General features: G+C 36.7%; 1 protein-coding gene across 2 annotated transcripts in view; it reads right to left on the reverse strand.

Annotated features, from left to right (window-relative positions):
- Positions 1-20,067, reverse strand: part of SMAD4 (SMAD family member 4) — a 58,872-nt gene that overhangs the window by 13,683 nt on the left and 25,122 nt on the right. For both annotated transcript variants that reach the window (XR_004055645.1, XM_010376786.2), the window contains exons 6-10: positions 17,752-17,871; positions 17,539-17,655; positions 15,751-15,801; positions 6,611-6,794; positions 5,047-5,215 (exon numbers count right to left, since the gene is read on the reverse strand). Coding sequence is in view for 1 of the 2 variants with exons in the window: in XM_010376786.2 (XP_010375088.1) it covers positions 5,047-5,215; positions 6,611-6,794; positions 15,751-15,801; positions 17,539-17,655; positions 17,752-17,871 (641 nt within the window). In the remaining variant the exon portion in view is untranslated. The remainder of the gene's footprint in view (positions 1-5,046; positions 5,216-6,610; positions 6,795-15,750; positions 15,802-17,538; positions 17,656-17,751; positions 17,872-20,067) is intronic.

A 20,067-nucleotide genomic window follows, 5' to 3' on the forward strand; every position in this document is an offset into this window, starting at 1 on the left:
TGAAACTTTAGATAGTACTGTGCATATACTATGGTTTTTCCTATACATACATACCTCATAAACCTCATAATAAAGTTTAACTTACAAATTAGACATAGTAAGAGATTAACAATAGGTAATAATAACACAGAACAATTTTAACAATATCCCAGCATCATTACCCTTGCACTCTGGGACCATTATAAACTAAATAAAGGCTACTGGATGACAAACACTGTGAGACCATGACAGTCAATCTGATAACTGAGCTCGCTACTCAGTGACTAACGGGTGGGTAGTGTAGGCAGCATGGATTTGCTGGACAAAAGGTTTTACATCCCAAGTAGAATGGAGTGAGATTTCATCATCTACTCAGAACGGTGCACATTTTAAAACTTATGGAGCTAATATCCAGAACCTATAAAGAACTCAATCAAATTTACAAGAAAAAAAAACAACCCCATCAAAAAGTGGGCAAAGGATATGAATAGACACTTCTCAAAAGAAGACATTCATACAGCCAACAGACACATGAAAAAATGCTCATCATCACTAGCCATCAGAGAAATGCAAATCAAAACCACAATGAGATACCATCTCACACCAGTTAGAATGGCAATCATTAAAAAATCAGGAAACAACAGGTGCTGGAGAGGATGTGGAGAAATAGGAACACTTTCACACTGTTGGTGGGACTGTAAACTAGTTCAACCATTGTGGAAAACAGTGTGGCGATTCGTCAAGGATCTAGAACTAGAAATACCATTTGACCTAGCCATCCCATTACTGAGGATATACCCAAAGGATTATAAGTCATGCTGCTATAAAGACACATGCACACGCATGTTTATTGCAGCACTATTCACAATAGCAAAGACTTGGAATCATCCCAAATGTCCATCAGTGACAGACTGGATTAAGAAAATGTGGCACATATACACCATGGAATACTATGCAGCCATAAAAAAGGATGAGTTCGTGTCCTTTGTAGGGACATGGATGCAGCTGGAAACCATCATTCTCAGCAAACTATCGCAGGAACAGAAAACCAAATACTGCATGTTCTCACTCATAGGTGGGAACTGAACAATGAGCTCACTTGGACACAGGAAGGGGAACATCACACACCAGGTTCTATTGTGTGGAGGGGGAGGAGGGAGGGATAGCATTAGGAGATATACCTAATGTAAATGACGAGTTAATGGGTGCAGCACAACAACATGGCACATGTATACATAAGTAACAAACCTGCACATTGTGCACATGTACCCTAGAACTTAAAGTATTAAAAAAAAAAAAAAACTTACAAACTGTTTCTGGAATTTTTCATTGAATATTTTTGGACTTTGGTTGACCATAAACACCTGAAGCCATGGAAAGTGAAATTGTGGATGGGGTTGTACTTGTAACTGTCTCTTTCTGACTAGTAAGACTCTTCTAAAGAATAGTAATACACTTGGTAAACAGAAATAATTATTTTAAAATCTTAGTTAATATAACCAAATGAGATTTTTTTTAACTTCAAATATCTTGTCCAACAAGATATTTATCTACCGTTCATGGTAAAAGTATGAGATCACTATTAAGATCTGTCCAAGACAGTGGTTTATCAAAGTGATGACTTGTCTCACACCTTGGGGCCTTTTCAAAGGCCATCTGTACCAAAATATAAATAAGTCACAATATATTTATTTGACAATCCAAGAAATTACACTTGCAAGACTCCACATTTTAAGCCCAATTGTTTTAAATACTACTCCATATCTGATTAAGTTTATAAATACTATCTGGCACATAGTATATATTCAACACTGTAGTTCTCTATCCAGTCATTTTAAATTACATAAGTAACATAAAAGACTTCTCAGTCAAGATGGGTAAGCGGGTATACGTAATCACCTTCTCTCTCTGCTCCAACCACATACAAATAACAGAAAAACTATTTAAAATAGTTATCCTCTCCAAACTGATCATGGAATTCATACAGAAACAACCCATACATCCAAACTGATGATAAATAAAACCCACAGTGGAGAGCAGAGACTAAAGATAGGAGGTACCAGGGGTACCAAGACCATAAACAAAGGGCAGGGGACAGGAATTTGACTTCTTGGAATAATATGGAGAGAGACAATAGTCAAACTCTCTGGGGGCTACAACTGGGCACCTGCCCATAAATCAAGTGCTGGCAAAATACAGCCAATTCAGAAGTACACCTTGGTAATAAAATACTTGCCCATGGCTGGAAAAAGTTTCAGAGAAATCTAGGCAATCTGGAATTAGGCCCCAAGCATACCTGCAGAATGGAACTCAATTTCCTCAGGAGACAAAATCCCCCTACTTCCTAAATTTATAAGATTTGGTTCTGAGATGTGAATCCCAGATGCCAGGGTAAGGCAAAATTGCCACATGAGGTGAAGCAATGACAGGAAGAAAAAATAAAAAATAAAATGAGTGAATTCTCTCAAAACAACCTTGGCCAACAAATACAAAATGGACTACAAAACATATAAGGAAATCCAAAGCCATTAAAAAATAATAACAACAGGCTAGGCGTAATGGCTCACACCTGTAATCCTTGCACTTTTGGAGCTGAGTTGGGCAGATCACTTGAGATCAGGAGTTCGAGACTAGCCTGGCCAACATGGTGAAACCCCGTCTCTACTAAAAATACAAAAATTAGCCAGGCGTGGTAGCGCACACCTGTAATCCCAGCAACCAGAGAGCCTAAGGCACGAGAATCACTTAAACCCTGGAAGCAGAGATTGCAGCGAGCCAAGATGGCAACATTGCACACCAGCCTGGGCGACAGAGCAAGACTCTGTCTCAAAAATAATAATAATAATAAAGCATAAATAATCAATATAAAAATTCCTTGTGGAAAAAAAATGCAAAATACAAATAATTTCCACCTCACAGAGACAACTGCATTATACATGCCACTCTAGACTTATGGGTACGTATAAACAAATACAAATACCATGACATCATTCAACAAAAATGGGATCATAGTCTATGTATTGTCTATTTACTTATTTATTTATTTTTGAGAAAGGGTCTCACTCTATCACCTAGTCTGGAAAACAGTGGCATGATCATGGCTCTCCGCCATCTTGAACTCCTGGGCTCAAGCAATACCTCCATCTCAGTCTCCCAAGTAGCTAAAACTACAGGCATGCACCACCACACCCAGCTGATATTTTAATTTTTTTGTAAAGATGGGGGGTTATCACTTTGTGGCTCACGTTGGTCTTAAACTCCTGGCCTCAAGCAATCCTCCAACCTCGGCCTCCCAAAGTACTAAGATTACAGGCATGAGCCACTGAATCAGGCCTTATGTATTGTTTAATTAACTTTTCTATACCATAGATATCCTATCAATAAATATAATATTTTGTTGTTTTATTCTATTGTTCTAACAGACTAAAACTATAACTAATGCTCTATTGTTGAAAATTTTAACAGGTAATTGATGCTAATTTTATTAAGTTTAATAAACAGCACAGAGATTATGTTTTTCAGAAGTCTGTATAGATTTGTGAGTCACACAGGCGTATTTTAGGAGTTACTCACACAGAAATATTTTATGAGTGACTATGCTGTTTGAAACTGGCTTTCAACGATGCCAGGAAAAAAAAATTGGGGGAGACACACATTAAAGATTGGTAAAATGCTGATAATTGTTGAAGCTGGATGACAGGTACAGGTGGTTTATTATTTTCTCTATACTTGGTATGTTTTAAAGTGTCATATGGCCGGGCGCGGTGGCTCAAGCCTGTAATCCCAGCACTTTGGGAGGCTGAGACGGGCGGATCACAAGGTCAGGAGATCGAGACCATCCTGGCGAACACAGTGAAACCCCGTCTCTACTAAAAATACAAAAAACTAGCTGGGCGAGGTGGCGGGCGCCTGTAGTCCCAGCTACTTGGGAGGCTGAGGCAGGAGAATGGCGGGAACCCGGGAGGCGGAGCTTGCATGAGCTGAGATCCGGCCACTGCGCTCCAGCCTGGGCGACAGAGCAAGACTCCGCCTCAAAAAAAAAAAAAAAAAAAAAATAAAGTGTCATATAAAAAAATTCCAATATTCTTTAACTAAACTATAACTGGAAATGAGAAACTGGGTTTGCTGTTGTAAGGCAATCAGGCAATTCCATTTTTATAGATGCTATGGGGCTGTATTATTTTTACCGTAAGCAACCTCCTGGGAATAAGTTATGAGATACAGTTAATTCCACCACTTTACAATCACTGACAATGAAAATGCTGAGGATGATGCAAAATTAAAAATATATTTAAGCTATCTAATTACAACTATCTCTTTCAAAAACAGGTTATATTATAAAGTAAAATTCAAATAGGTTGAATATATAATAACTAGTGAAAAATATTTCAGGCTTATCAGGTTCTTAATTTGAAAAGCTATTAATTTTAGAATTCCCTTCCATAAAATCCTGAAGACTGGCTAAGATGAAAGTCCAGAGTCTGATTCTTACAAATTTCAAGTTAAAGGAATACAACTTTGGAAATTTCACTCAGTATTTTCAAGAGCCTTTGTATTACTATAAAACATATAACAGGCCTGGTGCAGTGGCTCACGCCTGTAATCCCAGCACTTTGGGAGGCCAAGTCAGGAGGATCACTTGAGGGCAGGCGTTCGAGACCAGCCTGGCCAACATGGTGAAACCTCGTCTCTACTAAAAATACAAAAATTAGCCAGGCACAGTGGCATGTGCCTGTGATCCCAGCTACTTGGGAGGCTGAAGCACGAGAATTGCTTGAACCTGGGAGGCGCAGGTTGCAGTGAGCCGAGATGACGCCACAGCACTCCAGCCTGGGCGATGACAGCAAGACTCTGTCTCAAAAATAAATAAATAAATAAAATAAAAAATAAAACATGTAACAAACTGGCAACCACCAAACTAGATTACTGATCATGTCAATAAATGCCCTCCGAAAATGTGCTTTATACTTAAAAAAAAAATTTTCCATTCCTTCCACCTGGATTTCAATTCTTTTGACAACAAATAGAGCTTTAAGTCTAAACTATTCAAATAAAATTGTAACTAACCTTTATATATGCACTTGGGTAGATCTTATGAACAGCATCTCCAGGTGCACGCCCAGCTTCTCTGTCTAAGTAGTAACTCTGTACAAAGACCGCATGGTCGCTAAGGCACCTGACCCAAACATCACCTTCACCTTTACATTCCAACTGCACACCTTTGCCTATGTGCAACCTTAGGAAGAAAAAAGAAATTACATTTTATCTTGATAAATATTTAAAATTAAATTTTAGTTCAGACTGTATAGCATACTTAATATTGAAAAATGAAAAATGATCATACAAAACCAAAAGACAGCTATTATTAACATTTTTGTATATTTCCTTCTTTTTTCTTTTCCTGTTCAGATCTAATAATGATGCACATATATACAACGCTTACTATGTGTCAGGAGCATGTAGTATGAGTTCTCATTAAACCCTTACAACTCAATAAGTACTATTATTATTTTTTTAGATAAGGAAACTAAGGCATACTGTCCAAATTGATAGCTACTAGCCACATGTGACTATTTAAATTAAATTAAAACTAATTAGAAATCCTATTAGTCAATCAAGTGAGCTATAATTTAAGTGCTCAATAGCTACATGTGGCTAGTGGCTACTGAACTGGGCAGTGCAAATATAAATCATTTTCTTCATCACAGAAAACTCTATTAGCCAGAAGTGGCTTAGTGGTTAGGTAATTTGCCAAAGTCAGACAGCAAGTGATAGAGCCAAGATTATGTTCTTTAGCACACACATCCTTAAAAAGCTGAGATCATACAGTAGATAAAATGGTATGTTCCTGTAGTATTTCATTGTAAGCATTTCCATTTCATTATATAAACTTTTTTTTTTTGAAACGGAGTCTCACTCTGTCGCCCAGGCTGGGGTGCAGTGGCACGATCTCAGGTCACTGCAACCTCCGCCTCCCGGGTTCAAGCAATTCTCCTGTCTCAGCCTCCTGAGTAGCTGGGATTACAGGTATGCACCACCACATACGGCTAATTTTTGTATTTTTAATAGAGATAAGGTTTCACCATATTGGCCAGGCTGGTCTCGAACTCCTGACCTCAAGTGCGCTTCCCAAAGTGCTGGGATTACAGGCGTGAGCCACCGCACCCAACTTCATTATACAAACTTTTAAACATTTTAATGACTATATAAAAAATGAAAAATTTATCATAATTTACTTAACCATTTCCCTTTTATTACCAATGCCCTTAACATTGTAACTAAAACTTTCAGAAACGTGTTCTCTTTTAATATTACTTCCTTTCAGTAATTTGTAGAAATGTATGATCACAGAAAACAAAATTTTCAAACTAAATTCCAAAAGGTATACTTACTATTTGAAACAGAAATCTACTAACATAAAAAAGGCTATCTTTTATCATTATATGTTACACAACAAAAACATCGACAATGAAGATGGAGTGCTTACAAATTCTGAATTTTCAACATGACCTTTATTCTTTTATTTATATTTAAGAACACATATAACGTAAATGGGAAAACATAACTTTGAATAAAAGACAATGTATTATGCTAAACTTTTAAAGTAACTATCTGACCATACAATCAATACCTTGCTCTCTCAATGGCTTCTGTCCTGTGGACATTGGAGAGTTGACCCAAACAAAAGCGATCTCCTCCAGAAGGGTCCACGTATCCATCAACAGTAACAATAGGGCAGCTTGAAGGAACCTTAAATGTCTCTCCTACCTGAACATCCATTTCAAAGTAAGCAATGGAACACCAATACTCAGGAGCTATAGGAAATAAATGGGAAAGAACATCGTCCCATGAGAGAAAGGTATAAGGCTTTCACTTGCACTCCACAACACAAAGCTTTTCCTAAAAGAAAGGGTGAAGGAAGGGGAGAGGAAATGTAATGCCCCCAAAACAACTGGATTAAAATAACATAATGCATTAAAAAATAGGAATTTCCATGTCTTCTACTTTCTAGCTGAGTACCTAGCACTGTTCTTAAAACCCTAAAGTCATTTTTTTTTTTTTAATTTCTAATTACCACTTATCCTCAAGTTCTAAAAGTCATTTTTTGAAATCTGGAATTTGGTTCTTACCTCAAAGGACCAGGTCAACTGAGAATTTAAAGAAACAGAAATAATCAGAATCTAAAATAAATTATTTTACCATGATGTTTCATTTGACTACTCATATTCTCTACGTAGCCTCAACTTTCATTTTTTAAAAACACACTGACCCTAAGATGTATTCCAGGGAACTGTCCTTGAATAACATCGATTCAAGACATGTTTTTATAGATTCCCTAATTGAGAGAAAGTGCATAAGCAAATCAGCTATCCCACCCCTGAGTTAAGGTTAATTATACTCTAATCGTACCGTTGTTGTACACACAGATTCTCAATTGTCTCTTGGATAGAAGGTCATTTGTCCCATCTATGCCATAGCAAAAGATATTTTTAGTGAAGTCAGGTCATGTTAACTACCATAATTTTAACTTTGAAGACGTATTTAGTGTATTCATTTGAACAACAATATACAATTTTAAATAATTGGGGAAAAAAAGAGGTGCTACTTTGGTTTGCAAAGACAACTGATCAAGTATTTCTAATTTTTATTTGTATACAATAATTATTACATCAAGCCCAAATACATAAAAATTATTTGGCTTTCCTGTTTTCACTCATTTAACAGATACCTACAGAGTATCTAGGGATCTTTCTGGGCACTGCATACACAGTGGGAAACAAAACAGCTACAGTCCCCGTTCTCACAGAGGTGCAGGGGCAGACAAATAAGCTAACAAATAAAATAACTCAGGTAACGATGAACACTGTGAAGAAAATAAAACAGGTCATGGAAGAGCAGATGACTAGGAAGAACACTTCAGACTGGATGGTAGGGGACATCCTATCTGAAAAGATGAGATCTGAATAACCTTTTATCTATGTAAAGACTGTAAACAGATTTCAGAGAGGAAGCAAAAGCAAAGACCCTAGGGTGGAAATGGGTTCGACATATTTAAAAGAAAGATTTATCTGTATCTCAATATGCTGTTTATGAACTTTAAACCAGAATTTGAAGCAATAAAACTTTCAACAATCTTACTTTCAACAAAGTTACTTAGAATGACAAAAAAGAAACCCAGATCTTATGGGGAAAAAAAAAATAACCTAAAATGAAGTATGATTGATGCTTAAAATTTTTAAAAAAGAAAACAACTTGTAAAAGCTATGTACCCTAATTACTTTTCGAAATGCTGCCAAGCAATAAAGTACTTTCCAATGAGGAGTTACCAAAACAGATCACATGAAGATTGGATAATTCAAAAACTTAAAAACTCAAATGTTTTGCCATGTCACGCTAGTGAACTCGTCACAAAGATAAATATTTGTTTAAATATATTTCATTATGATTAGAACACAAAAACCAGTGATACACTAAGTGTCTTCACTGAGTGTCTTCTTAAAAAGCCAGTTTTGAAGTATTTATGAAATTATTTTCAGCCGGGCATGGTGGCTCATGCCTATAATCCCAGCACTTTGGGAGGCCAAGGTGGGCCGATCACGAGGTCAAGAGATGGTGACCATCCTGACCAACATGGCGAAACCCCGTCTCTACTAAAAACATAAAAATTAGCTGGGCATGGTGGCACACACTTGTGGTCCCAGCTACTCGGGAGGCTGAAGCAGGAGAATCACCTGAACCTGGGAGGTGGAGTTTGCAGTGAGCCAAGATGGTGCCACTGCACTCTAGTCTGGCAACAGAGTGAGACTCTGTCTCAAAAAAAAAAAAAATATGAGGTCCAAGTACATACATTTCCTGGTTTATACCAAAAGATACTAACCAGAAGCAAAGTTCCATGGTAAGCAATGTTTTTTCTGTGAGAGTCAATTCGGGGGATGGGGGGTAAATGGGAGTTTTATAGCTTCCATGTTCAAGAAAAATATGTTTTTTGGGAGGAGGGGGGAGATGGGAGTCTCACCCTCTTGCCCAAGCTAGAGTACAATGGCACGATTACAGCTCATTGCAGTCCAAGCTATCCTAAGCTATCCCAGGCCCAAGCTATCCTCTCACCTCAGCCTTCCAAGTAGCCGGGGATACAGGTGCAGGCCACCATGCCTGGCTAATTTTTTAAATTTTTTGTAGACATGGGGTTGGGTCTCCCTATGATACCCAAGCTGGTCTTGAATTTCTGGGCTCAAGTGATCCTCCTGCCTTGCCCTCCCTATGTGTTGGGATTACAGCTGTGAGCCACCACACCGCGCCTGAAAAATGTACTCTTATCATCATTATTTACAACATTTGCAACTGCACCTAAACCTTACTTTATTATTTCCTACTCACTAAAGTAACTGTTTTTGTTTGTCTTAATAGTTCAGACACCATAAAACAACAATGGTTATCTAAAGCTGCACTCTGAACAGGTTTAGTTTGAGTTGACACACTAGTACTGGGAAGACACATTTTAGGAGACTTGAGAATAAAAAGAAACCAGCATAGGAAAGTTGCACTACCGATCAGCGACTTAAAAAGGCCTAGGAATGCAAAGGTAAGTGGGCTACCACTTAGGAGGACAGAGAAGGCTAGAGCTCATCTAAATGAGTCCCAGCAAATCTGACAGTACTGAGATACAAAGCACTATGTGAAAAACTTTTTTACTCCACTCTCAATTTGCTCATCAGTCAGAAGGGATCATTCTTATTTTAAAAACAGGGGAGAGTAATAGGAAACAACTATTAAACTTTTTTAGAATCTCTTCACGCTTTTGCCTGCAAGGACTAATGCCATATAATGACAACTCCGCAGTTCTCAAAACTAGCATCAACAGAAGGCTGAAATTATTCAGCGTAGAGTGGGCTTTCTGAATGCCCCAACTCATTTGAAAGGGAGTAAGACAGTTATGAGCTAACTTTGATATTTTTATTTTTTTTGCTCCTAAATTAGTGAAGTTAAGCCATGAAGCCCAAAACTGCCCATCACTGGCCAAAGAAAAGGTTTTAAAAGACTGAGTTAACAAAAAAATTGTTGACAATGAAAAAACTTATCTAAATACTTTTTGTAATGGGGAAATTCTAAAGTACCGTCTTATCAAATAAATGCTGTTAAATTATAATGAAAGATTTAGATCTCCAAGGTATTGTCTTCAATTTTTTGTTTTCAGAATTTTTACGTATTTTTTTTTAAGATGCAGGCTGGAATGCAATGGTGCAATCATGGCTCACGCAACCCTGACCTCCGCGACTCAAGTGCTTCTTTCACCTCAGCCTCTAGAGTAGCCGGGACTACAGGTGCACACCACCATGTCTGGCTAATTTGTTGGTACTTTTGTGTAGAGACGGGGTCTCGTTATGTTGCCCAGGCTGGTCTCAAACTCCTGGGCTCAAGCGATCCCCTGGCCTGGGCCTCTGAGAGTGCTGGGATTATAGGAGTAAGCCAAAGTGCTCTGCCTATCTTCAATATTTTAAATAAAAATAAAGTCATTCCAAATAAAGTGTAAAGATTTGCTTAAAGCACCTAAGTGACTCACTATGAATTATTACCTTTATTATTAAGATATGGATGAGATGCCCTATGAGAATCTTTTATTAATACAAAAAGGTACTCTCCAAAGTCTAGAACACACCTGAAGTTGGAAATTTGTGGGTTTCGAATCCATTTGTGAATCTGAACAAAATAACCTCAGACACTGAAGAACTCGTTCACTTTAATTTGCAATCAATATTCAATTTGATGAATATACCTCAGTTTTAAGAAAAAGCAAAAACAATAAGTTGGTAAAAAAGAAATGAGGTGATTAAACTTTTCCAAAGTCAACACATGGAATCACCAAGTATGCTGCCTATCTGAAATCTTTTAACACCAAGGTAATTACCACCAATCTTTATTTTCATTTTCTACAATTATATCATCTATTTCCTAAAACATTTATGTAACTATCTTCAAAAATAATTTCTCAAAATAAATTTACTATATATTATTGATGATTTTTACACATACAAAAGATTCAAAGGTATATGTATATTTCCTGTTTAAATAGCTCTAAATCTATGGTAGAATATTTTAGCACTGCTTCACCACACCGTAAGGGTCTACACTAACCATATACCTACACAAAGTTTTAAACTTTGGCTTCTTTTCTACATTAAGCAAGGATAGCGGACATGTAAACTAGTAATTATAATTTAGTACAATTATAAAGTACTAGGTAGCAGGGAACAAAGGATTAGGAAAGGCTTCCCATCAGTAGTGCACTTACACTGGATTTTCAAAGAGCTCACCACATTTGGGAGGATAGGAGAGCACGGGACCCAACATTCACGATGACCCCCAATGATTCTCACCTCCTGATATTCACATCCTTGTGTAGTCCCCTCCCACAGGACATGGACTCTTACAGATATGATGATGTGACTCTGAGGCTAAGTATTTAAAGACACCGAGACTCTGTCTTACTCTCTCCTGATCACTCGTTAGCTGTCACATTGTAAGGATATTCAAGCAGCTCTACAGAGAAATCCACAAGAAGAGAAACTGGAGCCTCCTGCCAACGAGACCACCACCGAGACCACTAACTTGTCAGGTATGTCAGTAAACGACCCTGAAAGTGAATCCTTTAGCCTCTGAAAATGCCTTCAGATGATGGCAGCCCCAGCTGACAACTTTAGTGCAACCTCATGAGATCCTGAGCCGAAACCACCCAGCTAAGCCACGTGTAGATCCCTACCTATAGAAACTAAGTGATATGACAAATTGTTCTTGTTTCAATTTGCTAAGTTTTGGAGTAATTTGTTGCGGAACAGATAACTAATATAGAGTACGAGAAAAAAGCAGAGGGATGATATATCTAGGTTAAAGCATCAAGAGATGACGCTAGAGAAGCACACAAGGACCAGGACCAGAGATTCTTTTCTGCCTAGCTAAGGAATTTGACTTTATCCTACGGCCAAGCATTGAGTAGGTGAATAAGTTCTTTAGCAAAGAAAATAACTAGATTCAAATTTTAAAATAAATATTGAGTAGCAGTAGAGATACAGTTGAGAAGGAGGGTACTAGAACTGGAAGCTCTCCTAACAGGGAAATCAGTTATAATATTCTTGAAACAGTACAAAAGGAGAAATGAAGAGGAACAATTGTGAGATAGAACTCCTCAAGGGCCCATTAGTATCCACAGCCAAAGACCATTTGGGTTCTACCTGCTGACTCCATTAAAGGTGTGCATGCAGAGCAAATCCTCTGCGGCAACTACCTTGACAGAGACCTTTTCAGGACAGCCTCACCAATAAATCACTTCCTTATTCTATCTAAAGACAGAGGCCCATAGTGAGACCTGGTTTATTAAAAAAAAGACAGAGGCTTTAATGTCAATGCACACTACTATAAAAGCATAGCCTCAACTGATTAATACTATTTTCTAACCAGGAGATGTTGGGCCTAAACACCAGTTCTACCATGAAAATAATGAATTAAATCTACCAAGAGGCCAAAGGCAAGTACTGAAGAGGTCCAAATGACTAGCTAAATGTCACCACCGCTATACGCACCTATGACTCTATCCAGGGTAGGTCTTTCTTCAGAGCCTTGATTACCCTCACTGCTGCAGACTACCTCCCACTAAGCTATATGAACACTGAGATCCCCAAATTGCCAGGAGCCACTAATGACTCTCAAGGATAGCCAGCAAAAACTCTCATTCTTCAGACTCTAGATTTTCCCCTCTTGTCACAATATATTCACACACACGAATCAAGATCCTGATACAGTAGTTCCATTTATATAATTTAAAAAACAAGTAAAGCCAGATTACTAGACTGTTTAGGGATGTCTTCATCACTTTAAAACAGCATAAAAGGGCCGGGTGCAGTGGCTCATGCCTGTAATCCCAGCATTTTGGGAGGCCAATGGAGCAGATCACTTGAGGCCAAGAGTTCGAGACCAGCCTGGACAACATGGTGAAACCCTATCTCTACTAAAAATACAAAAATTAGCCAGGCATGGTGGTGGGTGCCTATAATCCCAGCTACTCGGGAGGCTGAGGCAGGAGAATGGCTTGAACCCAGAGGTGGAGGTTGCAGTGAGCCAAATTGCACCACTGCACTCTAGCCTGGGCGACAGAACGAGAGTTCATCTCAAAATAAATTTTAAAAAATTTAAAAAATAAAAAATAAATAAAAGAGAAAAAAAGTGCTTTTTATTCATAAAAAGCAGGACAGTGGCTACCTCTGGGGAGAAGGAAAGAGAAGGTTTTGACATAGACAAAATTCATGGGGTACGAACGTTTCTGGGATGCTGGAATGTTTTAGTTCTTGATCTGGGTAGTGGTTACATGAGTACTGGTTTTAGTGATGTTAGACTATATACTTATTTGTGTTATATACTTTTCTGTATATTACATTTCTCAAAAAAAGTGTTTTACGAAAAGGCTAGACCCCTTGACCTACAAAAATGTTTAAAATCACAACACACAATATAACACAGAAAATCCGTTAAAGAAGGTAATAAATATATATTGTTAAAAGAATGCTTCTGCCCCACTAGCATCACATTTTTCGTAACCAGAACAAATATTTGCCTCTTAAAGCAGCAGAAAGTTTATTAAACTATCACATCTACTGCTAGCCAGCACAGTAACACTGGTTCTCACACTCTGATGTCACTGTAATATGGCCTTTTGATCTAGAAATTCTATAAATCTCTTAAACTAAAATATGAGAAAAGTTATAAACACAAAGATGTTCCCTTCTATTTTTTTAAACAGCTAGAAGAAAAATTGAAACCAACATAATCAATAACAGAACATTATTTACACAGAGAAAATTATGTGGGCGTATTTAAGAATTGTATGTTACCCTTTAAATTAATCATTATGGGCACTGTGTTTATGTTTTTAAAAAATCTTTATTGGAAGTATATACTAAGATACACATAAAACTATGCTACAGGATTTGCTTCAAAATAATATAGAATGAAGAAAGAGAGTATGGATGAAATAAGTTTGGTCATTTTAAGTTGATAATAGCTGAAACTGAGGAATGAGTACAACGGGGGAACTTCCTGTACTATTCTGGTATGCTTAAAATTCTTTATGCTTGACTTATACACAGTGGAGTACTGTTCAGCCATAAAAAATAATGAGATTCAGTCACTTGTGACAACATGGATGGAACTGGAGGTACCACGTTAAGTGAAATAAGCCAGGCAAAGAAAGACAAACATCACATGTTTTTATTTGTGAGACCTAAAAATCAAAACAATTGAACCCATGGAGACAGAGAGTAGAAGGATGGTTACCAGAGGCTGGGAAAGGTAGTAGGGAGTTGGGGGAAGGTGTGGATGGTTAATAGTACAAAAGGTAGTTAGAATGAATAAGGTCTAATATTTTAGAGCACAACAGGGTGACTGTAGTCAATAATTTAACTGTACACTTTAAAATAACAGAGTATAGACTATAACACAAAAGATAAATGCTTGAGGGGATGGATACCCCACCTTCCATGTTGTGCTTATCATGCATTATATGCCTGTATCAAAACATCTCATATGCCCCATAAATATATGCATCTCCTACGTACCCACAAAGATAAAAAATAAAATCATTTAAAAAATTTTTTTAATTCTTCAAGCTTGGTGTGGTGGCTCATGTCTGTAATCCCAGCACTCTGGGAGGCTAAGGCAGGAAGATCACTTGAGGCTAGGAGTTCGAAACCAGCCTGGACAACATAGCGATATCCCATCTCAGCAAAAAATTTAAAAATAAATAAATAAAATTATTAGCAGAAGGATTGCTTTAGCCTAGGAGTTCGAGACCAGCCTGGGCAACATGGTGAGACCCTGTATCTACTAAAATACAAAGATCAGCCAGGCATGGTGGCACCTGCCTATAGTCCCAGCTACTCTAGAAGCTGTGGCAAGAGGATTGCTTGAGACCAGGAGGTCAAGGCTTCAGTAAGCTGAGATCATGCCACTGCACTCCAGTTTGGGTGACAGAGCCAGGCCCTGTCTCAAAAATAAACAAGTAAAAATAAAAATATAATTCTTCATAATAATGTTACTTTAATTAGGAGGAAAATTGAGTTTATAGTTTCCAAAAAACCAAGGTGATTAGTTGAAGTAATATATTTGCATCTTTTTATGCTAAGAAAAACAGATATGAAGGGATGAGAAAAAAATTCAAAATCTATGTTTGTGTTACAAGGGACTTTCAGTATTTCATTTTCAAGTGTTTTCTGTTTTATTACCTCTATAACTTCAAAAATTATACACAAACTTTGAACTGAGGAAAGCTATTTAGCTATTTACTCTTTTGTATACAATTTAATCAAAGAGTTTCTAAATTCCAGTTAACCAGAGATCCTGAATAATAGAGTGAATTATTTTTCTTTTCAGCATGTACTTAAGATTCTTTCCTGGCTTTTTAAGCTATAGTTTTACAGCTGTTCTATTTTGAAACCTAGTTTTATTCTGCTGCATATGTATGTATTCAATGCTGAAGCCAGCATTTCTGTAATTCCCATTTTAGCTGAAAAGATAGTTCTTTTCTTTCGGGGACAGTTAAACTGAATAAAATATAGACAGCCTATGTGTGACTGTATCGGCTATTCATACTGTTGATTAACTCATGTCATGATGAGTATTGTACTTATCTGAGAAGTGACCCTATAATTCTATTAAACCCTGTGTTTGCACGTTTCAATCACCACTAAATCTAAATACAGGAAATCAATTTTGAAATACACTTACCAGGATGATTGGAAATGGGAGGCTGGAATGCAAGCTCATTGTGAACAGGCCCTAAAGAAAAGACAACAAAAATTCCATTTTTATTTATTAAAAGTTGTCTAATGCTAAAACTTTTAGTAAATCTTACTTAAATATTACTATTATAAGTTAGGAATTGTTGAAAACAAGCTTATGCAATGTCTAAGAACTTAAAAGTTTACTTTACAATAAGCAAATAGTCTTAAACTATTAACACTTTTGTGGACATTTAATAACTAACATTTTAGTGCCATCTGCCAAGTGTTATTATTACACAATTTACACATAATTTTCCATCCAATATTTAATACAGATCATAAATGAATTATTCATGTAACATCCAATACAGTACAATTTATAATGCAATGTATAACAATAAACTATTAGGTCTATTCTAAAAACAAGTGCTTACGTTAATTAAGGATGTTTATTTAATGGAATCGTAGCTAACATAATTGGAAACTTGTAATGTGTTAAGACACAGTGCTAAACACCTCACATAAATTATTACATTTACTTCTTACAAACACCCCTTGAGGTAGATACTACTATTACTGCTCCTGAGGCTTAATGAGGTGAAATAACTTGCCAATGGTCACACAAGCCTGTTAAAGGTCCAAACCCAGCACCCTTAAACACTATGACGGCCTAGGCAGCCATTAAAAAATTACATTCTCTTGGCCGGGCGCGGTGGCTCAAGCCTGTAATCCCAGCACTTTGGGAGGCCGAGACGGGCGGATCACGAGGTCAGGAGATCGAGACCGTCCTGGCTAACACGGTGAAACCCCGTCTCTACTAAAAATACAAAAACTAGCCGGGCGAGGTGGCGGGCGCCTATAGTCCCAGCTACTAGGGAGGCTGAGGCAGGAGAATGGCGTAAACCCAGGAGGCAGAGCTTGCAGTGAGCTCAGATGCGGCCACTGCACTCCAGTCCGGGCGACAGAGCCAGACTCCGCCTCAAAAAAAAAAAAAAAAAATTACATTCTCTTAAGAAATGGAAAAAATAGTAACATAACTGAAAAGAAGCAAGATATATACAATAAACATAGAGTAGGAGCCCCCTGTCGATTTACATATACCTGTTTATATGACTGGAAGGAAAATGACAAAATATTAGAAGTGGCTATTTTTGAGTAGCAGGATTCAGGGTAATTTTGCTTTTCTTATTTACACTTTTCTATATTTTCTAAGTTTTCTTTGGTACTATTAATATTATAACGAGTAGGAATTTAATGTATATAAAAGAGTTATACTCTTGATTTTACTAAGCCATATGAACAGTGCTCCTATTCTACCTGAAACTATAGGCTATCTGTAGGGTATTCCTCCCAATCATGCCGGCACAAAGTTATCTACAGATTCAACATTATCCAAAGTACACTGAATACTACGCTGAGGAAAACCTTGAGAACTCAGTGCTCAAAGGGTTTCAATCCATTATGGGTGGATATACAAGACACAGATGAAATCTAAGAACATATACAAAGTAAACAAACAAATGAATGGAAATCAATGTGATGTTAATGAAACATTAGCAACAAAGAAATAAATGTATTTAGCAAACATCACTCCTCTAAAATAAAAAGGTATGATAACTATGAAAAATAATACTGTTTACAAAAAATACTGAAAAGCACTATTTAATGAAACAAAATCACAGGATGAATAAAAGATGTAAAAACATTTTTAAAAAATAGAAAACAAAGCCCTACCAAAAAAAAAAAAAAAAGGAAAAAAAAAAGAGCCCTTACAACAAAAACAAGAGCTTACAGTAATGTCCGGGATGGGGCGGCATAGGCGGGTGGTGCTGAAGATGGCCGTTTTGGTGGTGAGGCAAATTAGGTGTGTATGGTGCAGTCCTACTTCCAGTCCAGGTGGTAGTGCTGTCTAAAAATTAAGGCCCACATGGGTTAATTTGCTTTTATAAAGGCTGCCTACTTTTTTCTCAACTATTTAAAAGATTTTTTTAAAGTATGTACATACTATGATGGTAAGTAGCTGGCTGACCAGTAAATCCGTTCTGCTGCTGTCCTGGCTGAGGCCCTGATGCTATCTGCAACAGTCCTTCAGTATGGCTGCCCCCCAGTATACTGGCAGGCTGACCTAGAGGAACAAGAAGACATTAACATGGTACATTCATAGATGTCATCTTACGATTTCATATACTAAATGAAGGACTAATTTTATCTGATAATGCACAACCACAAAGATGGGCAAAAAGTGTAACTCACCCATGGCCTATCAGGTTAAAAAAAAACCTAAAGTCATCTATAAAGACAAACCTTAACTTGAAGAAGCTCAAAATTATTCCATTTTAGGTAATGTCTTGCTAATTTTAGTGGCTTATTTCTTTACAAACATATTTCAAATGCCAGCAAAACACCACTGTATGTCTGGCCTATCATATTAACTTCTTCAGAAGTATATCAATTCATCCTGGCCACTCCAACCACTTCTCTCTCTGGACCTTTCTGATTAGGACCCCAAAAATCCAGGCTCAAGAAAATGTTGAAAACTGAAAAATTAATCATTGTCAGCACTGGTACTAGTAATGGCAGAATGCTAGGGTTTGACAGAGAAAAGCAGAGCAGAAAATTATTTTAAATAGGATGTGATGGTGAAGAGGAGGAAGTTAAAAAGATCTAGCTCTGCTGTCCAATCAATATACCATTTACTGGTTAAAAACAAACAAAAAAACTATCACTCTACTTTCGAATTTTTTCAAGAGCTTTTATAAACCAAGAATCATTTCTTTTCAACAACACCATCATATTCCCAGATTTACACGAAATTAGTTGCCCTCTCTGTATGCAATATACCAAGAGAAGCAAACTTCTCCTGGCTTCTATTCTATTCAAAAACCATCCTATGATATTTCTTACTGTACTACATTTTTAAGGCTTTTTTTTTAAAGTGGAAATTTGATTTCTTAAAGAGCATTAATTAAGTTGATTGTTTACCCCATTTGGAAAGCACTAAATTTATAATTATTTATAACTGGCATCACCTCATTCTTTTCTAAATGGGAGTAAAATCAGATGGAAGACAGTAAATGTCACCATTGCTCAAACTATCAAAGAAAAGGAATATTTTTCTTTTCTCTACATATCACATTCCCTTAAAGCTAAGAACTACAAAACCAAAAGCTAAAGAGAATATTTCAATACTCCCCAAATTATTTATCTGTAAAAATGACATTTTAGCAACCTCCCTTCCTACTCATCCCCCAGATTGTGCAAGTTATCTTTAAAGGTTAATTATGGTTTTGTTCGTGTTTTTAATAATTATACATGCAATACTCTTAGCTAACTTACAAAAATTGTCATTAACTACACAGGATAAATTATTTTAATTTACAGGTATTTAAAAGGAAATTCTTAAAATATTCAGGTGTAAAATGAACATAAATTGTAAAGTGACCCATTGTAGTTATCCATACTGAATACTTCCCTTATACAATTCTAAGTATGTAAAATAAAGTTAAACACCACGACTATGTCAGCTCATGTAAAATAGCCTTTCAAATCTTCTATTTTAGTTCAACTTCTTTTTGTTAATTTTATCAATATACTTTTTGAGATCTAAGGGAACATTTTGATACAAGTTCTAAAACTTACAGTATTTACAGTATTTGATTAAAATCTACCCAATAAATACCAGGATAAAATTAGCTGCATTTCATTTATATCACTTTTTCTAATCTTTGAATAGGACTCAACCTTAGGGAACAAAACAGTCAAAATGAAGTCACTTTAGTAAGCATTAACAAAGGCACAGAAATTCAATCTACAGATAATATAAACAGAAGTAGGTAGCTGTGCTCTAGCACTAATCTACGTTCAAGCGGCTGTAATGTACCTTCTTTTATTTTCTATCACTACCCACTGTTTGTCAACCATATTCCTAATTTGGTAAATAAAAAGTAGACAGATAACAGAAGCACCAAGTGATTAAGGATCTGGGTTCTCAAGTGCTTAACCTATATGACTCATTTAGAATATGCTGCCTATAGTGAGATTGTCATCTCTTATATAGCAAACCAAAAACATATTGCTTTGAAGTGGTGTAATGAATTAAAGAGGGGAAATTTTGGTATACTTCACTTGAAAACTCACAATTACAGAAATCAGTCCCCCATTTATTCCAAAGATCAAAATTGCTATGTTGAATCTAATCTGATAGTAAAGCAAATAGAATAATGGTACTTTTGGCAGTAACTAACACAGTATTAGACCAGAGCTGTCAAAACTCTATTCTGATGTAGGTTTACATACAATTCCCTTAGCAATTGCATGCAAC

Source organism: Rhinopithecus roxellana, chromosome 21 (assembly GCF_007565055.1).
Source record: "Rhinopithecus roxellana isolate Shanxi Qingling chromosome 21, ASM756505v1, whole genome shotgun sequence".
In the NCBI taxonomy this organism is placed as follows: Eukaryota; Metazoa; Chordata; class Mammalia; order Primates; family Cercopithecidae; genus Rhinopithecus; species Rhinopithecus roxellana.